Source organism: Periophthalmus magnuspinnatus, chromosome 24 (genome assembly GCF_009829125.3).
Source record: "Periophthalmus magnuspinnatus isolate fPerMag1 chromosome 24, fPerMag1.2.pri, whole genome shotgun sequence".
Taxonomy (NCBI): Eukaryota; Metazoa; Chordata; class Actinopteri; order Gobiiformes; family Gobiidae; genus Periophthalmus; species Periophthalmus magnuspinnatus.
This window is the reverse complement of record NC_047149.1, coordinates 14,737,269-14,764,808: the sequence shown is the minus strand read 5'-3', so window position 1 is coordinate 14,764,808 and position 27,540 is coordinate 14,737,269. Positions and strand designations below refer to the sequence as shown.

The window sequence follows — 27,540 nt, the reverse complement described above, 5'->3', positions numbered from 1 at the left end:
TTTAATTTTATTAGGAAAATTGTACAGTGTTTTAACAATTAATTATTTAATACAAACTTTTATTAAGCCATGGTTAGTTGATTTTGTTTATGTTGTTATGTTTTATAATCCCACCATTTAGTATTGACATTAACAAAAGCATAAAAAAAAGAATAATAAGGATGAGTCGTTCACATGACTGGCTTTTGTCTAATACGCACCAGGGTACTTAACAGCGGTCAGAAAGCGATCAAACCACGCACCTTTTACAGCACCCGAGGGACAGCTTTACTTTCAACAGCTCTTTAACTTTTTTTTCTTTTTGGGCCTGCGTCTAAACCCTACAAAAATAGCAGTAAGGCGCAATTAAGCCACCTGGACCGGGCCGTTTAAGAGACACCCGTTTCCGAGTTTCCGTTTCCAAACAGCGCTGTCTGCCTCCCTCTAAACACCGGACTTGTGTATGTGTGTTCTCAACCCGTGTGCGCGCACCGGAGGCACCCGAGGGAGTCGAGGCCAAGCGCGCAACAGGCCGACGACATCTGCTTTGGAAAACAGCTCTTCAGATCGCAAACTTTGCCCAATTTGATTGCTCTTAAATATCACAGCACGCCTGGCAAAGTGGAAAGTAGACGCGCCTATTTCCTGGCATCTTTCTGGCACCTGACGCAGCGCGCAGTGGAAAGGCTTTATGAGAGCTCAGCTATGACCCCGTATTTATTCAAGCGATATAAAAAGACAGGAGTGACGACAGAGGGAAAATGTGAAAGTCAAAAATATTATCCCTTTGAGACAGTCGTTAAAAAGCATTTCAGAGCCTTCTAAAATGTGAACTGGATAGGGAATAATCTCTAGGGAATACATTTGTAAAACATCATGTGTTTACGCGTGAAAAGTGGGCATCAAAAATCCACGGGAAATTATTAGACGTCAAATTAACACGATAACATAAATGTATTTTTCTTGGAGGAACAGGGCTTAGATATATTGAAATTTATTTCTCTTACGTTAATTAACAGTCCAAATGAATTTTTGCGCAAAATTTCAACAGGTCCAGTGAGATACCTGCGTGTCGTGTCTCGGCCGTTTGAGGCGCTTATCTCCGCTTATATTTTGGCTTGTCCCGGATCATGTGAATTCCACAGCAGACACGGACAACGCGCGTGGAGTTTGTCCATAAATCACAACGTGACATAAAATACGGTGCGTCAAATATGAGTCCAGCATGCCAGAGTGAACCCAAAATGCCCAAGTAACGCTTCAACCACACCAGACTTAACTAAGCATTTTTACACAATGCCACAGGAACAAAGAATAAAAATAACGGGCTAGAAAAACACACGTTGTAATTTAGTAATTCAACAGTCTATAAAGCCATTGCCAACACGTTTATATTTGTGATTTGTATTACACTGACTCCTTATCGAGTCTGTAAAAGTGAACATTGGGAGGTGTGCGCATTAAAACATTCTTTTTCATACGGAATCAAGGCTTGAAGTAATAATTAACATGCATTATTCCAACTGGGTTATTATTGTCACCTGAGTAAATGTCCACATTGGACTATTTGATATGAAGAGGCTTTAAATATGATATTTGGTTTTATTTGATTTGACTTTAAAAGTGTGATATTAAATAAATTGTCTCTAAAATGTAACTTACATTATCTTTTGAGGAGAAAAATATCTAATATTAAAACTGTACAGCCACAGTCAGTATTTTATAACGGCACACGCGTTATTCATTTCACACCGGAGCTTTGAGAAGACACCCGTAGAGTGCCCGTTTCCTTCCCCCCTCTCTCGCCCTCTCTCCTGTTCTGTCAATCCCTCTTCTCTCTCTCTCTCTCTCTTTCACTCAAGTCCCGTTGTGTGGTCAAGTTCTGTACATCATCCTCCGGCCCCGTACCGAGAGAAGGCTTCTTATTGGTTCGCTCGCCCCTCTTACATCACCGGGACGTTTCGTGACGCGCACGTCTTCCTGTTTCCTTCTGCCGCGTCTTAAAGTGAATCTTTTTAGTGGCCGAGGAGCGCTCCTGCATCACAGTGCCTCTTGCATCCCACGCGTCCGTATCTGAGGATAGACGGACGACGGACCCGTGACACCCGTTTCAATCCACTTTGTCGCGACTCTTTGTCCAGCTCTTTGAAAAATATTCATCCCTCCTCAGAGAAACTTCCCTTTTGACGCCTTTGGGAGTTTGAAACAGTCCTCTGTTCGTCTAAAGGGTGAGTAACCTTGTCCTCGCGCTGTGTCTCCTATGTGTGCCTCGCCGTGCTGTGCGTAAAACAAACTAATAAATCCATTCTTCTCATCAACATCCAATTATGTGTCCATGTACGTGGTTGTATTTGCTCTGTGCCGTTCCGCTCTGGTCCTGGTGGAGAGTTGAGTGAGCAGCGGTACAGTGGGTTTTTTATTGCAAGGATGATACGCGTAGCCCAGCCTTCTTCATCACAGCGCAGATTGGAGAGTTGGTTCACACTTATAGAAGTAAGTTTGTAAAGAGCGCGCTTCAGGGACTTAAAAACAGAAAGAAACTTTGTACTTTAGATGAATTTGATTTGCGCCACAATCCCATTTTACTCCAGTTTGTGGTTTGAATGTATTGGTTGTTCTATGACATTTAATGATCAAGGACGATCGCTGCGCTTGTGAACAGATGTGTTTCGCTCTGTCTTTATATTCTGGTCATTTTATATGTAAAAATCGCGCGCAGAAAATAAAACTTTTTTTTTTAAGTTTTGATAAAAATATGATGTGAACTTGTACTGCTGAGATATGAATTTCCCTGATATAGAGGAAGTGGAAGTTGACAAGTTGATAAAACAGGTGTAGCCTAATTAATTGTAAAGTAATAGTTTAAAGCGTCTCTGTGAGTGACAAAGAGTGTGAGTGCGCATGGGCAACAGAAGACAGGTGCTCCGTCAGAAAAGACAGGTGCTAAAGACTATTTGAAGCTCATTGTCAAGTTGGAGTTACATGGACTGTTTTATGAGCTTCAAATATGTTTTATTTGTTTTGTGTTTTATTTTACATTCATGAGATTTTATTGTTGTTACACACAACAAAATTAGAATGACTTTGTGAGCAGTACAGATTCCTTATGGCAATATGTGCATCAAATTCATAAACTAGGTCAGCTAAGTAGTTTAAATAGTATTTTGTCATATGTGATAAAAGTTAGTCAAATGTGTAGTTAAATACTAAAATTACAATCGCAATTAAATAGAATATGCATATTTCAGGATGTGTTTAAAAGTCTTAAAATCTGTTTATGTTCTTTTTTGGAACAGTTTTTCTCACATCAGTGTTTTAATTTTCATATATCATAGAAGAGAAAAGTAGAATAATAGTTTTACACGTAAAATATAAGGAATTTTTAGTTTTTGGTCTTGGTTTTCTGGAGATCGGACTTACCTTGTTGCTAACTGCTGCTCACACCATTATCGATGCAGGCCTGTACTGACAAAACGTTTTGCTTTCAGAGGGGCATTAGGGTTTTTGTAAGAACACTTTAGGTTGTTCCTTGCCAGAGTTGACCCCCTTGACCTATTCATTTAAGCAGAATTAACTGCCCTTGCCAGATGAAAAGACAAACAAAAAACACAGAAGTGAGCTCACGCTGGCACCAAAATCAATAGGCCTGTTTTGTGTTTCTTTTATGTGTCACTCTCTCCTTTTCCTCTGATATGATGGCCATATTGATTAATGTCAACTCACAACTGCAATTAAGAGAAAAAAAAAAAGTATGGGTACAAAATAATATTCCAGCCTTATTACACCAAACTTAAAAACATAAAATTTAAGCTTGTGTGAGTTTGTGCCGCTTTTAGAGGTGAATAACAATAGAATTAACAGAAATTTGAAACAAGTACAAGTTCTACATTTCTCAGTTTCAGATTTTATTTATCTATTTTGTTAATTGTCCCTGTGTGGGCTCATAGGGCTCGTATATGTAAATGAGGACAACTACTTAAGTAATTATCATAATTTTATGCAGCTTTGTGCTCCGTGGGAACTGGTTCAGTGTCTCGTGGCGTGTATCAGGGGAAAGGATAAAATGTAGGACTTTGCCCTGGAATGTTGAGCAAAGGCCTAATTCTAACCACACAAATCTCTGAAGTTCATCAAATCTAATCATGTTTATGTGTTTATATAGTAGCCTACTTATATCTCTCCTGATTCAAACCCTGTATTCACAGGTTTAGGTAAAATGTTTTATACATTAAATATGATTTGTCCTGTGATAACGCATGTCTATAAACTCTGTCCTCAGATACACAAAAGGCTTTGGCTAAGAGGAGTGACCTGCGGGATATGGCCCAATAGCCGCAGCACGTGATGCCGGACCATGACAGCGACTCCCTTCTGAACAGACAGACCAAACGCAGACGTGTGGACATTGGTGTGAAGAGGACAGTGGGCAGCATAGCCTCAGGAGCCACCACTGCAGATAGCATTGCTCGCGCCAAAGCAGCCATTTTCAGTGCCATGAACTCTCTGAGCTCCCACTCTCACCACGGATCAGACACAGACTCCATGGATTGCTCTGTAGTGCAGCCACACGGTGGGCCTGGCGTAGTGTCAGCTAGTGACAGTGAGTCCAAATCGAATGTTCTGCGAAAGCTACTGAAGAGGGCTAACTCATATGAGGATGCCATGATGCCCTTCCCTGGCACCACTATCATCTCTCAGCTTCTCAAAAATAACATTGCGAAGAATGGAGGAGGGCATGAGCGAGGGGACAGAGGTGAAAGGGATATGGGCTTCTCTAACTCAGGGCTTTCCAATACAAGTTCAGAAGCACCTCAAGAAGATGCATGCAGTAACTCGTCCCAGGACAGCACACCTCAGGAGTGCTTGTCTCCCTTTGGCCGTCCTCCTGGCCTGGCCAACTTTGACATTGAGCGTCTCAATGATGAACATCTGCGTGCCAAGCGAGCCCGCGTAGAGAACATTATTCGCGGCATGAGCCACTCACCCAGTGTGGTCGTACCTGCTTCGTCTCGACATGAGCGTGACCACGACATTGACGCAGATCGGGACATGGAGTTAGACTGCCCTCCCCCCAACTCCCAGCAGCAGGCCCCCAGCAGCCCCCGGGGTGGGGAGGTGTGCAGCAGCAACCGAGAGAACAAGCGCAAGCAGCGCCTGCCTCAGCAGCAGCAGCAGAGCTTCACCCAGCTGGTGTGTCAAAGGAAGGAGCAGAAGATAGAGGAGCGCAGGCAACTCAAGCTCCAACTGGAGGACATGCAGAAGCAGCTGCGGCAGCTCCAGGAGAAGTTCTTTCAGATCTATGACTCAACAGATGACTCTGAACACAATGAGCTCCACAACGACCTTCATAATGATATAGGAAACATGTCTGAGGACAGCCCGGCCCGCTCCGACAATGGTGCTGATGAAAGAAGTGGAGAGGACCTGCGCTCTGACAATGAGATGTCTGACCTGGACCCAGGCCATTTCCTGGACCGGGCCAGAGCACTACTTCAGGAACAAGCTCTGCTGGATGGAGACAAGCCACGGAGAGAGGGGCTGGGACGCAAGGGCCCAATGCATCCTGAAGGAAAACAGCTGGCTGAAACACTGAAGCAGGAACTCAACTCAGCCATGACCCAAGTGGTGGACACGGTGGTCAAAGTTTTTGCCAAGCCTCCACGTCCCACACCTCAACAAGCCTTCCCCCCACTCTCCCTCCCTCCTGAAAGGTTTCCCCCCACAGTGAACGGAGACAATCCTAACTTCCACACAGCCAACCAACGCCTGCAGTGCTTTGGTGATGTCATCATTCCCAACCCTCTGGACTCTTTTGCCAGTATGCCAGGCCTGCCAGGGCCAGCCAACGACCAAACAGAGGCTCTGCCTCTAGTGGTGAGGAAGACTCCCAGTGAACATCACCACCAGTCCTCAGCTGTAGGGGCCCATGGTGGGCACCACCACCCAGCCCTCCACCCCTCCTCACTGTCTGCCTCTATGGGCTTCAGCCCCCCATCTTTCAGGCACCCTTTTCCCATTCCACTCTTAGGTTACCCTTTTCAGAGCCCTCTGGGAGCACCCACAGGTGGTTATGGAGGGAAAGACCGGTCCTCACCTGATTCCATGGACCTGTCCCGAGAAACTACCAGTTTGAGGACCAAGATGGCCGGTCACCACCTAAGTCACCACCACCACCATCGCTCTCTTTCACCAGCACACCCCGGCAGCACAGCCGAATCTCTGTCTCTGTCCCTCATCAAATCTGAGTGCAGCGACCTCCAAGACATGGCCGACATCTCGCCCTACTCCGGCAGCAATGTATCCTTTTATACAGTAGTAACCACAGCATTAACAGATGAATCTAGTAAAGTTTTCAAGTTTTCTAGTCAAAATATTGACTAATCTGACTGTTGTTCTCTCTTACACATTTTAATATATCTGTTTATTCATTTTTACACCGATACATCTTCATTCCCACAACACCAGATAATCTTTTCTTCCATCTTCAACCTCGAGTGCTTTCAAAGCTCTCCAGTCACATATCACTTACTTACAAAGATTAGTTCCCTACGACATTTACTGCCCCAATTCCTTTTATAAAAATGGTCACAGGGAAGGAAGGAGATAGCGTAATGAAACTTGGCAAACAATGGTCTTGTATAGTGTCCCTTATAGTTAACCCCAGAGTGCCCCAACAGTGGCCTGCGGATAAAGAGGCTATGCCCAGTGGGAGGCTCAAATTGACCCCCCTGGAGACTCAAGGCTAATAGACACATTCAGTCCTTCTCTGTTTCTGCGATACCACCTTGGCCTTGCCATTGTGTTTCCAGTTATTGCTTTTCGTGCTTAACTAATTCTGTAAGTAATGACCAGGAGAATATGTCATTTTATTTTACATCTGTGTAGTGTGTTGTTTCTCACTAAAGGTTCGCCTGAGGACTCAGTAAAGATGTATATTTATGAGTGCTTGTGTTTTCCCTCTTCCTTATCACCTATCGCTGTTGTAAAAGGCCCACTATCATTGTCGTCTCTCTTCTCTTTTTTTCATTTCATAAAGATCTGTCAACAGCCTGGGGGGCCCTTCGGCTGTTGCTTGGCAGCCGAATACTTCTTTTTTTGTTTTCTCTCCCTGTACAACCACCGCCCCCCTCCTCCCTGTTCTTTCTTTGAAGCGGACGTTAACAGGTGTTTGCAGCGAGCTGTTTATCTTTCATTACCTCGCCTTGTCTTGTCTTCTGACCCAAGGGTGAACGCTTTCCAGAGATCCATAATCCTTTGCTTCTACTGGTTCCCGATGGAGGGATGAAAAGAGGGAGATAGACATACACTCACTGAGAGAAAGTAGACAACAATCAACCAGTAAGCACATATGCCAGATGTTGTGGCTTTATTGTTGCATTAGAAATTGCAGACTCTTTCCAGGTGTACATGTCCAGTTAAAAATTAGGAAACTATTTATAGTCTATTTGATTTGACAAAGTTGACCATTGGTTGAACTTTTGTAAGTTTCATCTTTGAGTTTTAGAAGTCAGGGACAGTTTGACATTTTATGGGGTGCGTTCAAGTTCAGCAGCTCGAGCGATTTGAGGAGCAGATGGCTGCTATCAATTTCCACATTTGTTCTCCACTCGACTCCAAATATTCTTGTCCTTACACCTGAAATTAGGAAGAGGAGCAGCTATTTTCCCCCTCATGACTTTGTGCTACGGGGAAGTGTTGTGAGAATGATGATGTCTTGTCAGATGTGGCATGCGAACAGTGGGCCAGCTGGTGTGAGTGCACCATCATGACAAAATAATAGCCCTGCACGCCACCCCTAAGTCCAATCACAATTACATTTGCAAGCTGTGAGTGAATTGAAAATGAAAATGCCTCATTAGGTGATATGAAGCGTCTTAATTGTCATCTGAAAGGGACTGATATCACATTCAGGGGTAAAACCAAACTCGCTTTGTTTTAAAATCATTTGTAATTTAGCAGTGAAGAAAAATTATAATCCTAATTAAATTTGCAAAAACAAATAATTCTTAGTGCAAACGCAAAGCTTTCACACAAACAAATCCAGCTATAGTCTGGTTGAAAGGGCGCCTTTTCCTGTGCTCTCAGTCTGTGTGAGCAGCCATTGTGTTGGTCCACTTGCAGCAGATGGTGTGGTGTGGAGAGTGGAGTGCTGCTCTTTTGGCCAGGCCTGACAGAGTAACACCAGTCTGCCAGGGTTTCCCCCACAAGACCCTCGCTGCGCACACAGCCTCCCTGTCTCTCTCCCTGTGCTCGGTGAATCAGACAAAGTAGACAGGCTCTTTAAGGAGCCAGCCCGGTGTGGCTTTGCCATGTAACCCTGGGGCCAAGGGCAATCCAATCTCCCAGCTGATGCCTCCTTCCGACTCTATAGTTACAGCTACATCTGGACACTTGACTGACTTTAACGATCAGAGCCACCCCTGTTAGATCATAAATAACGTCACCCAATGTATTTTGTCCAGTCAAGTGTAAACAGTCTTCATAAAAACTTAGGGCTGTACCTAGTGTATAATTTAAAGCCCTGTATTGCCTAGTTGATGAAAACCCTTGTTGAAACAGCCTGAGGTTTTCATATGCGTCCCGCCCCCCCATCCCGAGCTCCTTTCAATGTCTTCTTCTCCAGATTGATATTATCAGATGCATTATACGGCTGTTAATTCACCATGGAAATGGCTTGGGCCGTTCAGTGGCGCAGATGTGCTCCGGTCCCCCCAATCTCCGGCTCCGTCCAAAGGCTCACAGAAGCCCCTTTCTCCTTCTCCTCCTCCTTCGTGTGCTCCTCCAAGGCTTTGGCAGAGGCAGAACGCCTGGGGGGCAGGGGTGGAGCACGGGGAGGAGGAGGGGTGTAATTGAAGGTTGGAACCATGCTCTCCCTCAAGGTGCCCCTACAGCCCATCTTCATCGTCTTCAATCCAAGCTATCCATTAAGAAGACGAGGCCTCTGACATGTATTTGGAGATGGCCTGAGAAGGTTGTGCACATCACTCCTCATACAGATAATGTTTGGCTATTGATATTAAGCCAACAACACACTGTCATATTCAGGGTTGGCACGTGTTGTCGCCAAGCCATTAGGCATTCTTGCCCGTCACTGGCGTTAACTGCTGTCTTTGTCTGTGATATGCAAATGTCTCGTTTTTTTCTTCTTCCCTTTTTGGGTGGAGGTGAGCGCGGAGTGTAGGCAAAGACTTACTTTGACTGTGAAATGAGTCTCCTTATGTAAAAAGCAGAGCAGAGCTAGCCAGCGTTTTTATTTACCGTGACACTTACACCTGATATAAACTATTCTAATCACATGCAAAAGCTTCTGCCTTGGTGCACTGTCTTCATACTCCCGTCAGCATCGAGGCTTGAAAGAAATTTGGTTAGCTCTCATGTGAGTTACATTTTCTTGTGAATTCAGCAGCTAATCATTCGCAGATTAAATAAACCTAAACAAATACATATTTCTCCTTCTCCTTTTATGTGTCCTTAATAGCAGCTATTTCAGATCCAGGAGGGTCTTTCACCCAATCACCTGAAGAAGGCCAAGCTCATGTTTTTCTACACTCGCTATCCCAGCTCCAACATGCTAAAGATGTACTTCTCTGATGTGAAGGTGAGTTTCAATCTATAAACTATTGCTTATCACAGTCTTCCATCACTTCTTTTTCTTATACTCATTTTCTGTAAATGCAACTGCCTTAACACAGAGGAAGTGTTTAAATTTAACAATCAGCTTCAGTTACTGTAGACAATGGTGGCTTGTTGATCTCGGAAAAAAAAGTCCTTCTCCCATTTGTTAAGTTATGGTTTTATGCAAAAGATGTAAGAAGAGGAAGTTTACATGAAGCGACCAGGCACAGATGAGTAATGGCTCTGTGGGCAGGGCAGATGGGAGGATGGAGCTTAGCGACAGGAGTGGTTACCTACAAAGTGCACAGTGGATAGAGGGCATAGCATTAGCCCAACTGAGACCTACAGAATATTAAGACTAGCTAACAATGTCGACGTAGCACAAATAGTTACACAATGGGCGTTGTTGTGTCTGACCGAGTTTTTGCACATTTTGTTGTTGTTTGCACACCCCTCTTGGACCATACAGAGGGGTAAACACAGTGACAGATCCAGGCCATCTTATTCAAATCAGAAGATAAAGGTTCTCTTTACTCCCAGCTGCCCCCACTTGGAAACCAGTGCCACCAACCTTGTCATGTGACTATCTCTCAAATGATTGGTCCAAATCTATAAGCAATGTTCATAAAGGCAAATATAAGTTGCTCATAAGTTTGCTATTGTGTAATTAGAAAACAAATGTAGTGTAGATTTTTTTAAAAATAATTTTTATTTTTACCACAGGTTCTGACTACCATTAGTTGATTGACTAGTTACAAGAAAGTGGCCTCTTCCTGAATGGTCTCATCAGATAATTAAACAAGGTCAAGATAGTTAAGGGGATTATGAGACATATCAGTTTGTTTTTGTTTTCAGTGAAGACAATGAGCTCAAGCTGTACATTAGCAGACATGTATGGGAATGAGACTGACTATCTAATTAGATGCAGCTAGTGTGGCCTCTTAGCTTCACACAAAAGTCTTGAAGCCTAAGTCTGCACTAATCAGGCTTGGGTTGTAAGGAACCTAATGAACGTGGGAAGTGGGTTGCTCTCGACAACTGCGGGACGCCACCACTCACTTTCTCCCTCATTAAGCTCTTTTTAAGACTATTGTGACTTTGTTGACTTTTGGTGTTTTGACATGTGTCTCAATGATAGCTTACATTTTAGGTCACAATAATATTCATTGTGTTGATGCGATGTAATTAATTAGAACACATTAGATCATTCAAATCAAATTAAAAATATTTTCCTTTGTAATGTGAGCTATGTCTATGAGAGACCTATGACTTGGTTTGCCTTACTTTTAATGGCATGTAGCCCTATCAACAAGGCAATTTACATAACTGCTCAAAATGGCACAAAAATAGTGAATACAACTAAATAAATAAATACTTTTTTTTTCCAATTATATATATATATATATATATATATATATATATATATATATATATATATATATATATATATATATATATATATGCACACATATAATTTTAAAAAATGAAATCACGAGATAGAGCGCAGGTCAAAGAAGAAAATCCATGTAATTTAAATGCATTATTCCAAAAATAATTATTTTATGTTTTAATGAACTTATCAATAAAATTTAATCTTAATTTAAGCATATAATATTAAACATATTCTTAGGACTAAACAGTGAACCTCCAAAACATTTTGTATTTAGTGAAATGCATTTTTCACACCTCGCTAAAAGTTTGACTCTAATAGCCCTAACTCTTCATTTGAACCAGCCCTGTGCTGTGGAATAACAGAGGTCAGTAGGGTTTCCCTTCTTTCTAAATGCCATTCCTTCTCTTGTCTTTTTTTCGCTGATGTTGTGGTGTGGTATGTGCGCCTCGTCGGGCCGAGTGTGTGAGAGAAAGAAAAGCCAGCCTCTGGATTTGAGTCGCTGCAGTAACAAAAGCTCACTTTCCAGGGCCACTTTTTGTGTGTGGTCAGCCAATAGGCAGCCAGAGATTATCTCCCACAATTCACTCCTGCAAAAACAGGAAGAGGTGGAAAGCCCTGATGACTGTGAAGGGGCTTATGATAGTGTGTCATTCTGTCCATCTCTGCACTTGTTGTGTAGCTCAAAACTCTGAGCTCATTGGTAGACTTTGTATTTAATTTAAAATAACTAATTAAGAAAGATATATCAATACAATTAGCCACCTATATTGAGCTATTATATCAACAGATTGTACTACAATACAAGAGATTTTTTTTTTATATTCAAAGAAAACACCAAATCAGCTACCTCCTCCATGATTGTGTACTGACTGACTCATATAGGTTTTAACACCAGATGCCACAGGCCAACACAGAAAAGATTATATCTAATTATTATATTGATTACTAGAAGACATGTAAAAAGTCAAATTGAAATAAGGTAACAGCTATTTTACATCAAACTGACAGACCACAAACACCAACCAACACCAACATACTGAGTTACTGAAGTCTACATGACAGTTTTCCTATTCTGGACTTAAGTGTGGTCCGCAGCATGTACAGGACCGGGGTCTATATCTTACACTGCTGTCTCTAAGTGCTGACCTTTCACAGCCTCTTGAGTGTGAGTGTGAGAAATGCACTCTCCGTGTCTCTCTCATCTGCCCCTCGGTCGCCTGGCCCTAACACACACACTTGGATATCCACACACATGTATTTCCCATAGTGTCGTTGCCGGCTGACCCCTGCCAGCCCTGATTAAGGAGCTGCAGTGATGTGCGCCTTTGAACCGATTACCTCCCCTTTTTACACTGAGCTCTCTTGTCCTCAGCCACGATCAGGGGGTCTTTTGTACCCCACCAGCAACTTAATGAACCAAGACTGCTGGAAGCGACGGGGGCATTTGCCAAAAAACAAATTCCCTGGGGCGCCTCATTTGGGAGTACAGCGTAATTTAGCTTGTTTAGCGGCATCTACGGTAAATATTGTAGCTTTTGTTGCGCTTCAGTCAAGAAATCCTGGCTGAGAGGAGGCTTCTTCTCAAACAGCCTGTCAGTATAATAAAGTAATCCTTGTGAAGTGAAAAATGTATGTGTCACTAGCAAAGGTGACACTTAAGGTCTAAAGATTGAGGGATGGCAACACTTTCGCCGACTTTAATCTTACTATGAGACAGATGCTATGCTAACACGTACCTCGGCCAATTCACTCAACTAGGCTAGTTTTCAATAGGCAAGGCTTAGCGAGTGAAAAGCGTTTGCGCTCCATCACGTCGTACTGTCTGATACATTGTGTGTGTTTAAGAATAGCCCGCGCCGCAGCTGATGTAGTATTTGTAAGTGTCAGTAGTTTGTTTGTTCGACTCGCCCATGTCACGACCCCGGCTTGCTGACTACTCACGTTCCGGACCCCCCTTGCTCCCCTCATCACCCCTCCATCACACCCCTTCCTCCCCCCCGAGCATCAAAACGCCATTGTCCATCGGGGCTGACCTGCGCCGTCCTCCTCCCTCTCCTCATTTTCACATTTATGCTCACCATGCACTTTAGGACCTATCCTCTATCCCATACACACACATGTCCCGCCAAACAATGTCAGGGAGACTTATGCTTTCACCATTATGTCATCCCCAAAATGGCAGTGATCCCTCTCTCTCTCTCCTCTACCTCATCCCACCTTGAACCAACTATTCCCAACTTCTCTATCCTCTGTCTCCTCTGTGTTGTATGCATATTCATCTTTGTGCACTTGTGTTTGTTTTCCACTGCCGCGCCAGATTGTGAACTGCATATATTGTGTGTGTATGTACGTCCTGAACAATAGCCAGAGCCTAATCTCCATGTCAAAACCACTCGGCCTCCCTAGTGAGCCGTCCGCTCAGCGTTTAGTAGTGTTTTGTCCCCCATTCTTCGCCACAAAGAGAGCAGAGGGGAGGAAAGAGAACGCCTCTATTAGGAGGTGTCTATAGCACTGAGCTAATAAAAGATTTTGAGGTTATGAAGATTAGTGTGAAATTGAGATTTTTATTTTTATTTAAAAAAATTTTAATGGGAAGTTTTATGTTAGCATAATATGTTATTACATTACATGTTTTGACGGTGTATTTTGGATTGTATTTAACTTATTGGCTATGCTAGAATTTTTTATAATTATATATATACACACATATATATATATATATATATATATATACACATATATATATATATATATATATATATACACATACACACACACATATATATATATATATATATATATATATATATATATATATAAAGTAAAATGTCATTAAATATAAACACAGGGATCTTTTTTATCAGATCAGCTCAACAGTGAACTTAAATACTCTGTAATCAATATTTGGTCACTCTCCTATATGTCAGCCATGCATTTTTTATATTCAAGGATGAGTGTGAGTGGTGTATTTTACAGTGACTAGCGCAGGCAGTTATCAGTGCCCCCCGAGGGCCTTATCTAGTGGTCTGGATGTTTAGACAGTTTGTTTTCACTACTTAGACCAGGCGGAAAAAAGCACTGGACTCTTAATAGGTTTACCTCGCCCTATTGAGTCCAGCGGAGCGGCGCAGATCACATATCCTCTGTCTCTTGGTCCTTTCTTTTCCTCTCCTTTGGACTTGTTCCTGGCAGTGAGGAAAAATAAAAAGAGTGTAATTGTTGAATGGGGTTAAGTACATGTTAGAGCCCCCCACAGGCCAGGACAGCTTCAGATGATGACTTAATCGTTGTCCTGGTCAATTATGTGTTTGTGGTGCGCCCCTCCACCTCTGTCTCTGTGGTGGGGTTATGATAGGGGGAGGTCTGGTCCCAGCGGGGGCACCTCCTCCTTCTGAGCTGTCCAAATTAATGTCTCTATTATCCTCACTCACTCTGTTGCTCTTTTTCCTGTATCCTTTTAACTTTCTCCAATGTTTTATGTAAACAAAAAGATCCTAATTTAATCCTGTATAATAGATTTATACATAAATAAGCTTTGAAAGTCACTCACATATAAGTATTGCAAATATAAGTAAAGTTCCAATCCAAGTTTGTCTGTATAGCACATTCATCATTCATCTCTTTACTGCAGCCATCTTTTTCACCTCATCACGACTTATGAAGACACCTTGTAACTCAAACTTCACTATATCCAATTTCTTTGATCCGATTTCACACCTTGTTTCTCTTTAATTTCAGTTCAACCGCTGCATCACGTCCCAGCTGATCAAGTGGTTCAGTAACTTCCGAGAATTCTACTACATTCAGATGGAGAAGTTTGCGAGACAGGCCATCAACGACGGGGTGACAGGGGCGGATGAGCTCGGAGTCAGCCGCGACTGCGAACTCTTCAGAGCCCTCAACATGCACTACAACAAGGCCAACGACTTTGAGGTACACAAAAGATATTAGACTATACAAACTGTGTTCGCTTCGTGACAAACAGTGCTGAAATAATGTAGTCCTTATGGGAAGGCTTGGATTACACCTGATACTTGAAGGTGCAGAGAGGGTAGGATGACATCTCTCTGTGTCCTTTCTCAGTCAAGTTCACATCGCCTATAGATGCTGCAATGCTTGACACAATGTACTGTGTGGCAAAAGAGCTTTGTCTTTCATGGAAGAATAGACAAAATTATAAAAGCAAGTTTTTAACAACATTACAGTTTTGTCTGAATGTCATCACATTACTATGAATAGCACATAATGTAAAAATAACCATAACAATATCTTAAAGTGCCTAATTTATTGGCTGCTACAGATGTATTAGGAATGTTGGCTACTTAAAAAAGTGTGAAACCTTTTTGTGTGAGCCTCATGCACAAATAATGGCATGACATCAATGTAAAGAAGAAATTCATTTTTGTTAATTAGTCTCAAAGAAAGGACAGGAACTTAAGTCCAAAGAGGAAGAAACCAGTTGTCTTCCCTAATGTTTAATTCCTTTTAGTGGTTTACAGCCTGCACGCAAAGGTGTTTTTGAGAACCGTATTTAACTTCCCTGTCCTCATTTTTCTGTTATATGGTCTGTATGGCTCTGCATCTTCCAGTACAGTACACAGTATATTGCTAATTCTCAGTAGACACCCTCACCTTTACCATATGTCGTTTGTCACACTTCTCTTTTACTTTGTCAAAGTCGGGGAACAATCGTCCTGGGTTTTATTTTGAAGAAACACTTTGTCCGTATACTGTAAGTGAGTGCTCGTGGGTGTTTTGTTGTTGCTGCATTTCCCTGTGTCCTGTTCACCTCGAAGGGTACAGTCGTCCCTTGGACCGGCCTGGCATGCTGGCAAAGCATTTCTCCATTGCGTGTGTGAGTGTGTGTGTGTGAGTGTGTGTGTGTCACTTTGAGGGGGGGATCTCACTGTTATCAAGGTTAAGCGTCCTACTGTTTTACTGAGAGGAAAGGGGGGAGGAATAGATGGATAGATAGGGGAAAGAGGGTGAGAGCTCGGAGACAAAGGGATGACGGTGGGGCAGGGAGGGAGGAAGAGGGAATTGTGGGTAAAGAAGCAGAGGAGAAAAGGAAGTGCCCTTGTGAGCGCTGGGACTGTTGTAGCACTCACATTTAAAGTGGTGCGCTTCTGTTGGCTGTGGTTTAGGATCTGCCTCTCCTGCTTTATTTGTCCACTGGGGCTGGTCTCATGTACACTCCTCCAATCCATCTCCACCTCTCCTTGGGGAGGCTGTGAAAGACCATGCACCTAAACACTTGGTTGTGATCTGAGGTAAAGAGCATTTCTGTACAAACACGTGTTAATATGACAACATTAATTATAGAAGAATAGGGATTTGAATTCTTGTATAGTGTTGCAGTCTTTGCTTATTATAAGGAGATCCGACGGTCGGGAAACTTGTTCTCTCCTTTAGGATTCATTTTTCATAATCCTGGAATCAGCTTCTCTTTTCATATTAAATTATGCTTTGTGATATCCATATGTGCAAAGTAAACATTTCAAACTGTCTAAGTTCTTTGTCTGACATCAAAGTATGTTTTAAATCTCTTGCAATAACAAGCGCATCTATTTGCATAGGACTCAAATGGGATATAGCATAACCCCCTTAATAAAACAACCTTAATCCCTCTTTCAGCTGCACTAAACTGTTCACGTAGTCGTTCTAGCTTGTCAGATACCTCAAGTACATTTAAAAGCAAATAACTTATGCAGCAATCTTCTTTGTATAAGCCATAAAACTCCAGGCTTCACCCTCCAGGCAGGACCATCAGTCTTGCTTGTACCAGGAAGGTACTGTTGAACCAGGCTTAAGGGGAACAGCTTATTTGCATACATAAATGTGAAAATTTGCAAGAAGACAGGCAGAGAGGAAAAGAGTGCGTGGCTGGGTGAATAAGTCTTCTGTTGGCTGTGGAGGAGAGAAACCAGAGGAGGGAGGTGGAGGGCGTTTTGCATATTAAGGTTTTTTTTGCCGGGCAGGTGTCTGTGAGATACAGGAGCTGATTACCACAAGGAAAATTTGCCCAGCCATGCAAATTTTAACTCCCCTTGACAAACTAACTGCCTTGTGAGCGAGAAGTGTGCTTGACATAAGAGAAAAATAAGTTTAAGAGGAAGTAAGAGCCCTGACAAACTAGTTTGTAATACATTCTCTCATCTACAATACAGTGTAATATCAACAAAACAAAGAGATGCCAAGTCCAACAACCGTCCAGTACATTTCTAAATTGATTCAAAGCATTAAGTAAATACTGTAATTAAAAAATTAGTTTAGAACAATTCAAAAACATTCTGAATAATGCTGTCACAATACTAAAATCTAATTTAGATTCTTAGCAATAGGCTCAACACTTCCAATACCACCACTATGATAAAAAAAAACGGTGTTCTTGACAATACAATGTAACCTTCAGCTCAAAATAACAGTATTATCTTTAATATTACCATACTGACTAAAAAAGGTCAAATTTATTCTGACTATCATAAGTCTGAACAGTTATAATGTAATGTAATACATAGCCATTGTGTTGGTAGCTATTTTAAAGCTACGACTATGATTACATCTCTCACTATAGCTTTTAGACGTCACACTTTTTTCTCCAAATCCCTGCTCCTCTGGGTCCCAGTGTACATTAGTGACACCTCCTGTAATGATTCCACTATTCTGCTCCTGTCTGTGGAGTTAATGTAGGAGTTATTAGCGTTGGCCCGGGTGTGTGCGTGGGCTCTGAACCACCGAGATGTTTGTGTGGGAATTTAGCAAAGTCTTGTGAAGGTGCGCGGAGACGTTTGTTACATTTCTTCTGTTTGCGCGGGTGAATCATAGAGGTAATGTGTATCAGGATGCCCCTTAGGCCTTATTTTTTGGTAGCCCTCCTCCTCCTCCTCTTCCTCCTCTACCTGCCTCCTGCACCACCACTTGAAACACGAGCCTACGCATATTCAGCAAGCGCGCACATAAACCCGACAGTGAGTTTTCCCTTTGCCAGATTTCTGCGTCATCAAAGTCCCATCCACCTTGGTTACTTGCTTGGAAAGAATATGTCCTCTGTATTCACGTCTATGGCCTTTCTTGTTTGATGCTAATCTGCCCTGTCACTGTGCTGGCCTAATACGAACTCCGGCTCCTCTTTTGTGGCAATTGTTCTCAACTTTTTTTTCCGTTTTTTCGTTTTTCCTTCTGTCGCCTCTTTCGCGCTTTCATCCTCCTCTTTTGCATGTCTTCCATCCTCTCCATTAGGAAGTTTTAACGGCTTAATTGTCACATTGCTTCTGGCAGAATGAACACCATCGGTAATTAAAGAGCCGGGCGTTAATTACCTAGACCCCGGCGTTCCTACGTTCCTCTGTTTCTCAAGCCCCCCTCCTGGTTTTCTACCCTTCTCTTCTTCTATCTTTTCTGCTCATCAAAGTCTTCAGCTAAAAAGCAGCCTTGACTTTGAGCGAGCGCCCGCTTTCATGTGAGGACTCAAGTGAAAAATCTGGCTTCAGTGTGTCCTGTGTCTTTGAAGCCCTGCAATGACAACACACTCATCATCTTTCATAAGACAAGAATGTGTGCGACCTCGCTAATAGTTTGGGACATACACACGCACACACACACATACATACACGCACACAAAAAGAGGTGGGGCGCGATGATGATGATGGCTCTGGGAAACTCTCCGATTTCAATAAGGCAAAGTTTTCACTCCTCCCCAAAGTAGAAGCTTCAATGGTCTTTGAAACAGCGCTTGGACATGCAGGTGTTAAATGTGGCCGCAAGCATAATTTAATTTTGTTCAAAGTTCCTCAGTGACTATAAAACAGTATTTTTGAATTTTATTTTTGCTCAAAAATCAAGAACACTTAAAAAGAAAAAAAGTGTTATTGCTTTACCTGTAATATTCCACAGTATGGCAATAAATCAATTTATCTTATATTTATAAATAATAGGTATTTTTATTGCTCAAAAATACATTGAAAAACATGTGAGACCTGTGAAGCCTGTAACATGGCCTGATGGTATCACCTGCCAGTTTCTATGCCAGTAAGAGACGTTAAATGCCATATGCCATACTGTGAAAGATTTCAGCCAGTCAGTCAGTCATAACATTTCAAATTTGGAGCCAACTAATAATAGAGGTATAATATATTACAAAGACAAGGCTACACTGAACCAGTCAATGGGAACGGGAATACCCAATAACTCATTATAACCATTTAAAAGCTTTTAAGACAAACATCCAAGAAAAATTGGAAGCCACATTCACGTTTTTCCTGAATAGTTGCTGGTCCAACTGTACCCCCATGTACTTGTGTTGTGATACCAAACACTAGGCGTCTTTCCCTTTGAAGTCGCACTTATCTGATCCAAGTCATTGTTCACTTTTCTCTCACTCAGCTCTTCTTTCAATCACATGTTCTTTCTTTCTCTCTCTCTCTCTATCGCTCCTTCCCTCTGTCTCCCAAATTCTCTCCATCCATTAGAAGAGCCACAGAGAGCTGAGAGCAGATGCTGTCTGTCCAACTGCCTTGCCCCGTTGTATTGTGCGCTTCACCTCTCCTTCCCCCTTGTCTCCCTCGGCCCTCCTCTTCACGTCCCACTCGGGGATCCATTTGTATTCTCCGTCCCGGCATCGCTAATGTCTCCTCTCTCCTCCTCCTCCTTCCTTGTCTCCTTATTGGAACAGGGGAGGTCCCATTTGGATGAGTTTAGACGTTTGCATGACCTGATTTTGACCTCTAGGGTTTCGGGGTCAACAGGTCATCGACATGCTTGTGGTGTGAAGGAAAAGATATAGAAACTTGCCTATGAAGATACTATGTGTAGAGACGCACCGCTTACGGCATTCTCTCTCACTCTCACTTTGAGGACAGATTTGAAACAAGAATAAAGCACAAGATCCGGAATAAGATGAAATAGTTGCGGTATAGATTCAGGATCAAAGCTGCCAAAAATAAATCCAATACGATTTGACAGCGGGTCACAAACAAGGCACGCACACATACTTTCTGCTCATCCTTCTATCTCTTCAAATCCCTGCAGTCTCAAGTAAAGCAAAGGGACTATTCAAATGTATTTGAGTGCCGTACAGTACATAGAATAACATGGAACAAACAGCTGTTACTGTTTTGTCTACAAGTTTAATTATCATAGCAAGTATTCTTCATAAAAAGGGGGCATTCATGGATTCTGTTATATGCAACATTTGAGGAGCTTTTCCAATTTAAAACATATAATTTTAGTTCATTGCTATAGCTGTGGTCATAATTTTTCATGGGGTTGGAATGACAATTGAAATAAGTTGTGACCACAACTCAAAAGGTCAATACTAAAAACGAAATGATGACAAATATAACCAGCAACTCTGAATAACTGATCACATAATCAAATGCACTAAATGAAATAAATCTCAAGAAATCAATTACATTTGGCATTTGACACTACGGCCCGCTAGTATCTAATAACAAAAGAGCAGGGATAGATAAAGATTATGGTAGAAAGCTAATCTGAGGATATGATTGCTGAATGGTGTTACAATTACCAGGAAGAATTAGTGCAAGAAAGGCGGTGAAAGCGAGATCAGCTGCTGTGAATGGCCTCCGGCGATCGAGGCTTTGACGTATCCTGACAGCTCTTTTCTTCTCACCATGTATAATGAAAATACCAAAGATTTAGCAGATTAAATCACCAAATTCTAAAATCAAAATTTAGAAATAACTCCAAAATAAATAAAACAAATTTTCCCTGTAGTTTTGATTTTGTTACATATAGAGAAACGTATTTTGATTGGTGCCCCCTCCTCCCTGCTCTGTTCCCTGGTCACCTTGTGAGGGCCAGCCGGCTCGGTGGCACAGCTGCTGATTATGTCATTATTTCGGGGCTGTTTTGGGGTGTGTGTGTGGAACTAATGAAGCGTGGCGAAGTGGACTCATGCCAAAATGACCAGGGTGTGCATCAGATGTGTCAAAGAGCCTCTGTCTACTCTGTCCTCTTCTTATTGCCACCTAGTAACAGAACTGATCAGTCAGCTATAACCTCTCCAGTGAATCTTGTACTTTCTTCCCGTGCCCTTATGCTTTTGACCAAATACATCCATGTATTTTGTGCTGTTAAAATTAATACATGAAATATGTCAATAGCAGATCATTTGGATTTGAGGTAAGAAATGCAAAAGTTGAGACAATAGTGAAGAAAGTCTGGTTACGGGTCATTAAATCGTATGAAACTGCTGCAAAATTTTCAAAGCTGCTGTCATATTTTGCATAAAGATAAGAAAAAGTTATAATTGAAGCAAGAAAAATACGCACATCCAAACTTTAAAGTGAAACCAACTGTCAAAAAGTCATGAATGTGAACCGTCCCATTTTATATTTACATTATCATATCTTTGGCAAATCGTCGTTACATGTCATTCCCTCCATCCACGCTCCATTCTGCCTTCACTCACTATGCGTTTATTGTTTCCCCGCACGCCCCTCCTATACCCCTGGAGCCTGCTATTCTTCCTGGGTCTCCATCTCCTCCTCTCCAGATGTCCCGCGCCTATCTTCCAGACGCCCTGGCCTTTCTCTTTGCCTTCTGCCTCCTGCTTCTCCGTGTCCCACAGCCGCACTGACTTTGTGACCCCCAGAGGCCCTGCTACAACACTTCGAGACCCCCCTCCCTGCTCTTTCTCAGCTTGCGACTTCTGCATGAATTCATAAGTCGACATAAAGACCCAAGCTTCAATGTTTGAGTCCCCCTACTGTTTACAATGGCTATGAATCGTAAGCGTCATAGTCAATAGCTATTATATACACAATACAATCTCTAAGCGTAACGTTTTTTCTTAAATAACTGCTGGGTTACCACAGGCAGTCTGACAAAATGAATATCTCAATAGTTTTTTCATTATCTCAATAACAGTATTCAGGCGATATTTTAACAATGTGCTAAAGTGCCTGTACATGTCTTGATTGAGGGTCGCGTCTAGCACAAAATATTAATAAAAATCATTACATTAAACACAAATCATTTTCAAAACATTATTTATAAACTACAGGCAATTTTGGATTGTAGACCTGCCCCTTTACACACACTTTCCACTATGGAAGAACATCTGACAGTACAATTTGATCAGTGCTTTTGACCCCGTCCTTGACTCTTAAGATGAAGTTGCACCTTGAGAAAAACCCATGTGACGCTAAGAGACACGCACACATTACACAAACCACATACGCGCGCACACACCCACACACACACATACACACAACAAGACACGCTGCACTTCAAGGCTTCATGTTCTCAAGGCTATCAGCAAAGTCTGCAGTCGTTATTTGCTCAGCTTTGCCGTCTGTTTCCTGCCTTTATTCATTATAAACTATACACTTTAACAAGACTTACTAGTATTGATTATTTGTGTGGAACGTTAGCCTTATATACTTGAGATAGAGGGAATTCAAAGTTTCACAATCTGTTCAATATGTCCCAGTATCTTGTATCTTGTTTTGGACTCTCCACCTCAGCCATGGCACGGTCTTATCAGTCACAGGGGCTTGGGGACGAGTGCAGAGAAAAAGGGGGTAGGAAGAACATGGGTTGTGTTTGCCCAAAGTGACAGTGTGGGCCAAGGGCTTATCAAGGCCTTTGTAGATTATTGATCCAAGCAGATACACGCCGTGCTCTGGATATGCATGCCGTGTTCAAGGTTTGGGAAGTTCTGGCTCGAGTCAGTCAAACGTCACAGTCCCACTCAACTTCAGTTTTTATTCAAATGTTTCACAGTGACAAACTAGAGTCATTTCTGAAAGAGGTCACTTCAGGTCAGTATCAAGTGGAAAGCTTCTTTGTTCTTGTTTTTGAGGAATACAAATAACAACTACACATTTTTCCAACTTAAGAATAATTTAAGTTAGCATACAAGTTAGCCAGCATACTTGTTAACCACGGAAATTACTGGGTTTTTCAATGCCGTGGAATCATCATTGGAAAACTGTTATATTTAAGTAAACAATTTCAATATCTAGTATGTTTTTTACACTGTAAAAAGAGACATACCAAAAAAGGGAAAGTGCAACAACAACAAATCGGTCTAATGAAATATTTTAAAGGTCCATGGTGTAACTTTTCTTGTCTTCATAGAGAAATGTATTGCCTATAACGTTCCACAATATGGCAGATCTGTGGAGACATGACCTCATTCACAGTAGAAATACTGTATTTTTGAGCTATAAAACACCTGTAACAGAATAAATGCAGTACAGATAAGTTTAATGCCAAACCATGGAATATTCTAACCAAAGCAATAACATCACTGAGACAAGACAGATAATAATACAATGGCTGTTAACTGCTGTATTACTGATTAGAAGGACAAAGTTTTTGGAGAGTAAAAAAGTAAATTCAGGTTGTGTATATTTAGGTATCATGAACTTGGCCTGCTGACTGCCCTCGTATGCCCAAACACATGGGAAGTGCGGCATTCCCAGGCTCATCCCAAGTTAGGAATTAACCCGGTTGGCAGTGTGTGTCCCTGCATTTCATCCTTCAAGGCTGCAGCTTGCCACCAGTCGCACACATGACGCTTGTATAGCCTTATCTTCCAGGGTCTCGTCTTGTTTGGCCAACGCTATGCAAATAGAAGGTGCAATACATCTCCTGACAGTTCCCAAAAGCGAAGGGGCGAAAACACATGCTGGCCAAACAAACAGCTAACCCTGAGTCACCGGGAGACAAGAGATTTTGCAGGCTTTACCAGTACATGCACGCACACACACACACACACACACACCCACACCCACACACACACACACATACATACATGAGAGCAAGTGTGTAACAGTAGCCTTCAGTGGAGGGGCCCCTTGGCTACCTTTTTAAACATTTGTCTAAGCAGTCTTAAGACAGGGGGGTTGCTGCGCAGAATGAATAGCTCCCAGCAAGCCGTCCACAGCCTTCCATTGTCCTCCGTCATATTTTATTATCTCATCAAAAAAGCAGGAAATCCGATTCCCTCTCTCTGAAAAAGAGCTTATCCTTCAGTCTCAAAGCAACCTGTCACAAGAGAGGCCGATGGAGAGAAATGGACTGGGAGTGATTAACAACCTCAGAGCGACCGCTTCCAAGTCAACTTCCATGTTACTCCTTTTGTAGCACAGTGTTTCCTTTACATGGCAGAAAAGAATAGTTATAATGCATTTGTCAATGGTAAAAGTTTAGATTATTTTCACTCATGAAGCTCAGTCACAATCTCCACTATTCACTTCATTTCAGGCTGTCAAACTTTTTATTAGTCATTAGTGATTTCTTCCAAACGAACAGGGCATACCTTTGAAAGTAGCAAACATATGACACGCATTAATAAGTAGACTAATAATACCTTCCCATCATACTTGTTCCATCCCTTGATCTGACTACTTGTTCTGCCATTGGCACCTCCTTCCTCACCTCTCTGTACATCTGTCCTTTAATTTTGGGCTCTGCTGAGAAGTTGTTCAAAAGCCCTATGAAATATGTATGAAGGATTGTGAGCCACGCGATTGGCCCCATTTACCGGACAGCCCGGGTGAATGAGAGCCCACACCGGATAATCCCCCACAATGCCCCTGGAACAAAGGCCCAACAGCTGACCCCAGAGAGAGGGAGAGATAAAGTACAGGGCAGGAGGGAGGGGGCGGGTGGGATGAGGGAGGGGTCGCGGACAGTTAAGACAGCTCATACTCAAAAACAAAGGATTGTACACAGGAAATAACTGTACGTTTTGTCCAACTGTTGATGAGTTTAAGCAAAAGAAAAATGTTTACATTTTTAAAACAATTATGATCACATTGTGACCATAGCCTAGCTGGGCTGGCTGTAAAACCTTGACATAGAGTGTTTTCATTTCTGGCTAGGCATTCATTATATTGGGTAATATTTTGTAATATATATGACACTGGAAAAGGACCAAAGATGTCACATGCATGTCTGAAAATTGTTATTTTGTCTTTCACTTTTTCTCCATTCTCTGCATCAGCATATGTCACACTGTCCATCTCCTTAGACCCTGGTGGGCCCCTCCTTCCCTGCTCCCTCCTCCCTCACAGTCTCACTCTCGTGCTCTCTCAGTCAAGAGGATCTGAAATACCAATACCCTTTTCTCCTTGACATTGCTTTCTCCTTGCAGTCAGCGTTTTGCTGTCCTTTTATAGTCAAAACGTCAGGAGAAATTCCATGCAGGAATATTCTTAGTAATGCGGTACTCCCTGCATCTACATGGTTCTATGCAGAACGACTCATTTTGTGGAGTCTTATGGGAAAAGCTGGTGTATACTTAGACACAGAAATGCCCTCACTTCAGGGTCATTGGGCCAGTGTTCCATGTGTGACAGTAACCCAAACAATGAGTTATATCACTTGCATGGCCCCAATGGGGAGTTTAATATTTGGGGTTCTACTTGGCCAAGCTTCTTATTCACGCCTCACCTTTTGGACAGCGCCAGAGCACAGGGCATCTCCATTCATCACCTGGAGGGGGGCGGCTGGCTGTCCCTTGAGTGCGTGTGTGTTGGACTGTCTATGTGCGCGTTACAGTGGCCACTAACCTTGGCGCGTCCTGACACTCCTGATGAGTATCCGCAGGACGCTGCATGGAGGAGCACTGTCAGGCGTTTGGGCACCAGGAGAGAGCGGGGGGGAGGGAGTCAGCACTATCCAGCCAGGTGACCCCTGAAGGCTGGGAGACTGGGCCAAACCTGGGCGGCTGTGTGTGCTGTTGTATATTTCTCTCTTGGAGGTGTGTGTGCGTATGTGTGTATGAGCATGTGTGCATCTGACAGAGTGCTGGCTTGGGGGAAGGTGTCACAGATCTTTGCCAGACTAATCATCTCCATAGTGTTAGTGAGCACAACTGTCAGGAGTACTAAAGAGGCAGCGTGTCTCCGTACTCCCAAAACGTTTAGTACTTCCTCTTTGGTCTGCCCCGCTCCTTCACTGCTCCTCGTTACGCTACATGCAGATTTACAGGGTGTCCATAAAGCTGTCACATACTTCAGAGTGCCACAGGGGAAGTGGGAGACGTGTGCGTAATGTGTGAGAAAACCTGAGGATTTTAGAAGAAGTAGGCACTAACTTGATAAGATTTTAAGGAAGTTACCAATGAGACAATACGTGTATAGTCTCAATAAATTATGGACATAGTAGCTTCTATTTCTACTTTATTGCTTTTAAATGTTTCGTTATCTGTCTCTGCAACACCAAGCCTTTGTACTACTGTTTATGTTCAAAGTGACAGGTTTTAAGTTTTTTCTAATTATAACTTGGTTTGGTGGGACAGTACTTGTGGTAAACATTTGTCAGTTTTACATGAGTTGAGTGGCAAAAATATTAAGAAGGAATTAAGTACAAAATACAGGAAGTAGCAATGATTTCTAAAACCACAAACACCTCTACCTATGTCATCAACACCAAAATGCAAGAAAAATTTACAGGCAAGGAAGACATTTTTATGTCAGTTTACACCTTCATTTAACAAAATAAAGATTATGTCATTTATTTTTATTAATCTAACTATTGGCTCTTGTTTACATTACCTTTCGCACTTTACGTTGACTCTTTAGAGAATTCTGTTTACTTCACTTAAAAAAAGTGGAAAAGGTGATTTATTTTAACCAAGTCTGCGCATCCACACTGTTGTACAGATTTTAATATGTACTCTCTCTCTTGCCTGTGTGCAGGTGCCCGACCGGTTCCTGGAGGTGGCAGAGGTCACGCTCAGAGAGTTTTTTAACGCCATAGTGGCCGGTAAAGACGTGGACCCCTCCTGGAAGAAGGCCATCTACAAAGTCATCTGTAAACTGGACAGCGAGGTGCCCGAGATTTTCAAATCCCCCAACTGTCTCCAAGAGCTCCTACACGAGTAAACCACCATTCCTGCTCCTCTTTCTACTTCTGAACATCCTAATATTATTTATCTGATTTTTGAAGAGTTCCAATTTTTCCTTTTGATTTTGTTTATTTTTGAATGTATGGAAGTTATGAAGTAGCATTCCCGATTTGAAGGCCACTGCGGCGATTCCTGAATGAACCTAGCTATTGTGTTGTTGTTCTTATATAATTATTACTATTATTATTATTATTATTATTTGTTTATTTTTTATGAATCTACTGAAATGAAGAGACTTTAATGTTATTGGGTGTTTTTTTTCTTTTATGGACTGTGTGATCCCTCATCTGTTTGGCTTGTTGTATGAAAACTAACTTTAGTTGTGAATGTGTGAATGGGGCACTTGTATTACACTGTTATGAACATAGATTTTACTCAAATGAACTGATTTTGAAGCCACTGACACTGGACTTCTGGGATCTTTGACTGGACATGAGTGGTCTGCACTGGTCTGTGAGATTTCGATTGCTGAACTTGACCATGTTTTGAAGTGTGCAACTCTGGCACTGTGTTAAAGGGGTGTACAATATTTTGATGATTATTATTATTGTTACATTGTTGTTGTTTATGATTATTTGTCAACAATGCTTGCTGAGGATTGGCACTTGGAGATTTTGTTTGTCCCTTATTGCCACTGCAGAAACAAAATAAATTATTACTATTATTA

The 27,540-nt window shown here is 42.1% G+C and overlaps 1 protein-coding gene across 2 annotated transcripts; it reads left to right on the top strand.

Moving 5' to 3' along the window:
• On the top strand, positions 1 to 27,540 carry LOC117393046 (prospero homeobox protein 1-like). Of its 2 annotated transcripts, none has more exons than XM_055232080.1 (5): positions 1 to 2,472; positions 4,259 to 6,276; positions 9,470 to 9,577; positions 14,726 to 14,920; positions 26,665 to 27,540. In XM_055232080.1, the coding sequence occupies exons 2-5, from the start codon at positions 4,324 to 4,326 to the stop codon at positions 26,848 to 26,850; spliced, it is 2,442 nt and encodes an 813-aa protein (XP_055088055.1). In that variant the 5' UTR covers positions 1 to 2,472; positions 4,259 to 4,323; the 3' UTR covers positions 26,851 to 27,540. The 2 variants fall into 2 exon arrangements, with proteins under 2 accessions (XP_055088055.1, XP_033847107.1); XM_033991216.2 differs by having other exon boundaries at positions 2 to 2,207.